General features: G+C 39.9%; 1 protein-coding gene across 1 annotated transcript in view; it reads left to right on the top strand.

The window, feature by feature from the left end:
- Nucleotides 1–3,412, top strand: part of si:ch211-117c9.2 (solute carrier family 26 member 6) — an 11,063-nt gene that overhangs the window by 893 nt on the left and 6,758 nt on the right. Inside the window, exons 2-7 of the mRNA XM_035656639.1 lie at nt 261–400; nt 894–1,004; nt 1,118–1,290; nt 1,375–1,539; nt 2,550–2,702; nt 2,892–2,974. Coding sequence (XP_035512532.1) covers nt 261–400; nt 894–1,004; nt 1,118–1,290; nt 1,375–1,539; nt 2,550–2,702; nt 2,892–2,974 — 825 coding nt within the window. The remainder of the gene's footprint in view (nt 1–260; nt 401–893; nt 1,005–1,117; nt 1,291–1,374; nt 1,540–2,549; nt 2,703–2,891; nt 2,975–3,412) is intronic.

Genomic DNA, 3,412 nt, shown 5'->3' with positions numbered 1-3,412 from the left:
TAGCAGGTGTTAGGATTCACAAGCCTCATTTTAGGAATTTTTTTCAGGACATTTTAATTTTTTTTTTTTTTTTTTACAACTCTTCCTTAAAAAAAAAACAAAAAAAAACTAACAAAACCTAAACTAAAAGCCTATACATACATCTTTCTTTTCTAGTTGAACTGTTAGGTAGACACACATATCCTCCTTCGTGAGACATTCAGTGAACAATTTGAAAGATAAATTGTATACTCAGTAATATGAATGATAAAATGTTGCAGGTGTTCAGTGTCCAGGGTGAAGCACACAGTGCTGAGTTGGGTTCCTGTTCTCGGCTGGTTGCCTCAATACTCCCTCAGAGAAAATGCCATAGGGGACCTGATCTCTGGCTGCAGTGTGGGCATTATGCATCTGCCACAGGGTTTGTATGAATGTGTACAAAGGGGGGAGTTTATCTGCTTCACACTTCATAAACTTAGCAAAAGAGAAGATTGATACCACACTCATTTGTTCATTAAATATGAAGCTCAATCAAGGAGCGCGTAAAGACTTCAAACAGGGAAACAGCTAACATGGCTCTCTCTGAATGGAACAGTACCTGTAAAGCTAACTAATTAACTAAATATAACCTGTAGTGTAAAAATTTTGGTTTTACTGGAGTCTACGCTCAATGATGACAAGGGTCCAGGAAGTCATTACATCCAAAACAAAAGTTCTTGTTTTACACTTTAATTTTTGTTTAAGCTCAGCTAATTGGCTCCTGACTGAAGCTTCATATTTAACGAACAGATATGAGAGTGGTATCGATCTTCTTACCTAATTCTGGGTAAAGTGTATTTTTCCAGTTGTATGTGACTATTCCTTACATTTAAAAGCACCCAAAACATCACAGAATTTGTTTGTTGTTCTACCAGGCATGGCATATGCTCTTCTGGCTTCCTTACGTCCGGTGTTTGGCCTATACACCTCCCTCTACCCTGTGCTGGTCTATTTCCTCTTTGGTACTTCCAGACACATCTCCATAGGTGAGCAAGACAAGTGTTTGAAAATGGCAGTAATTAAAAGAACTGAAAGAACATGAATTAACTTATCCTTGCTTGTGTATGTGTCTCTAAATGCTCATGTTTTGTATGTTCAGGGACGTTTGCTGTGATCAGCATCATGATTGGGAGTGTGACGGAGAGGCTGGGACCAGACAGTGACTTTATTGGAAATGGCACTAATGGAACAGAAATTGTGAACCTCAATGAACGGGACGCATACAGAGTACAGATAGCATGTTCCCTCACAGTCCTGGCAGGAATCTTTCAGGTGTGTTTGTGTGTTCATTTTGACCAAACCCTTTTAAGTCATATTTCACTGTTTTTGACAAACTCTCTCTCTTTCCTTTCTTAGTTGATGTTGGGTGTGGTGAGGTTTGGTTTTGTGGTCACCTACCTCTCTGAGCCACTGGTTCGTGGCTACACCACAGGATCAGCGTGTCATGTGTGTGTCTCCCAGCTCAAGTACTTGTTTGGAATTACACCGGCTCGCTTCACTGGTCCTCTCTCCCTTATATATGTGAGTATGTTCACATATGGCTACCGACAATAGATTAGACTGTAGACTTACAGCTTGATTACAGTTTTGAGATACTTGTACTAGTATATCCTGATAATCTTTTAAATACTAACGCTATATATCTTGTTTGTTTAATCTGTTAAACAGAGTATAAAAATCGCTATTTACCGTTTTAAAGTTGGTTGGTGATGTGCCTACTGCTTGACCAGGAACCTATAAGCAAAAAAAGGTTTTTATACGGATTAAACAAATAAGATATAATGTGTTAATTAGTGAGCTTTAGAGGTGCTGAATGGCACCTTTGGACACAACCAGGCTACCTCCCCCTGATCCCTGTCTTGTGTTAAGTTAAGCTAACGAGCTGCTAGCTAAATATGTAACAGACAAACAGGTGTGGTATTGATTTTCTTATCTTAATCTCTGTAAGAAAGCAAATACGCACATTTCCCAAAATGTTGAACTATTCCTTTAAAATACTTCTGAGAACTAGCACTTGTTTACTTACATTAAATACATTAAATACCCAGCACACCCACAAAGGTGCTATCAGCTACTCTGGCTGATTAGATCTCTGCTCAACTGGGATCATTCCTATATCCCCAGGGTCCTATGTTACCTCGTTCCTTGGTTTTGGGACTCTAGTAGCCTGAGAAGATACAACCTTGGGAACAGGTTAAGATTGGTATGAGCTACGCAGGGAAATGCGTGAGGTCTCCAAAAACCATGCGCTGATATAGGTTCTGTTAAAGGTTTATGTTAATTCCCCCTAACAGCAACTACACTAACAGGAGAGTGATGAGGATGTCATCCAAGTACAGTTCATGCACTTCCACGTAACACTACAAAGTAGACAAAAGATATGAGTATCAGTGAGTTCAGTAAAAAGGTATTTAGGGCAGCATGGTGGCAAAGCCAGCAGAAACCTGTGGACACTTGCTTTCTACACTATATGTGAATGAACATCATCTCCAACCTCTGTTCCCTCCTCCTTTCCACTCGTTTCCTCACAGACTCTGGTGGATATTTGCCGGCTGCTGCCTGGGACTAAAGTGCCAGAGCTGGTGGTCAGCCTGGTGGCGCTCTCTGTTCTGATTGTGGTCAAGGAAATCAATGCCTGCTACAGACAGAAGCTGCCTATGCCCATCCCGATAGAACTCATAGTGGTAAGTCCTCCACTTTTCACTCATAAGGGAGGTGTATTCATTTTAAAGTCCAACAGGGGGCGTCTTAACCTCAGTGATCTGGACTGAATTACTGATGACTTACTACTCTTCCCTAAAAGACGTTTTTTTTTGTGCTGAAAGTTTTACTGTGCACACTGAACCAACATTCCTTGTACCTTTTTTTAACAGGTCATAGCAGCAACAATCATCACCCACTTCTGTGGACTTACGAGTAAATACAGCATTGATGTTGTTGGAGAGATTCCCAGTGGGTAAGTTCATCTTTGTGTGTTTGAAACGTGTGCTTATGTGTATGTGTGTGTGTGTGTACGTGTGTGGATAAAACAGAAAGAGACAGACAATGTACCAAATCTTCTTGGTTGTCAGATATGTGAAGCTGTTGATAAGATAAAACACACCCTACAAAGAGACACAGTGTGTGTTTGTGTGAGTGAATTTCTAAAAAGCTTCTGTTCCTTGAAAAGCTTTTCCCAGAAGGCATAAAACTGAGATGTGTAAACATACATATAAAACAGATTGTAATATATACAAAAGCTACTTGTTGTGTTGCTTTTAATTGGAGTCCAACAGTGTGTGATATTCATGGAAAGTCGAGGGTTGGGTGTTTATAAATGACTGTAAAATGAGATGTGTTTCCAAGTATGGATAACAGCCAAGCACAGAAAAGACTGGAAGTTAGTAAAGTTAGT

This window comes from Morone saxatilis, unplaced genomic scaffold (assembly GCF_004916995.1).
Source record: "Morone saxatilis isolate NCDOM2014 unplaced genomic scaffold, NCSU_SB_2.0 Contig15, whole genome shotgun sequence".
NCBI lineage: Eukaryota > Metazoa > Chordata > Actinopteri > Moronidae > Morone > Morone saxatilis.
This window is presented reverse-complemented; position numbering and strand designations above follow the sequence as displayed.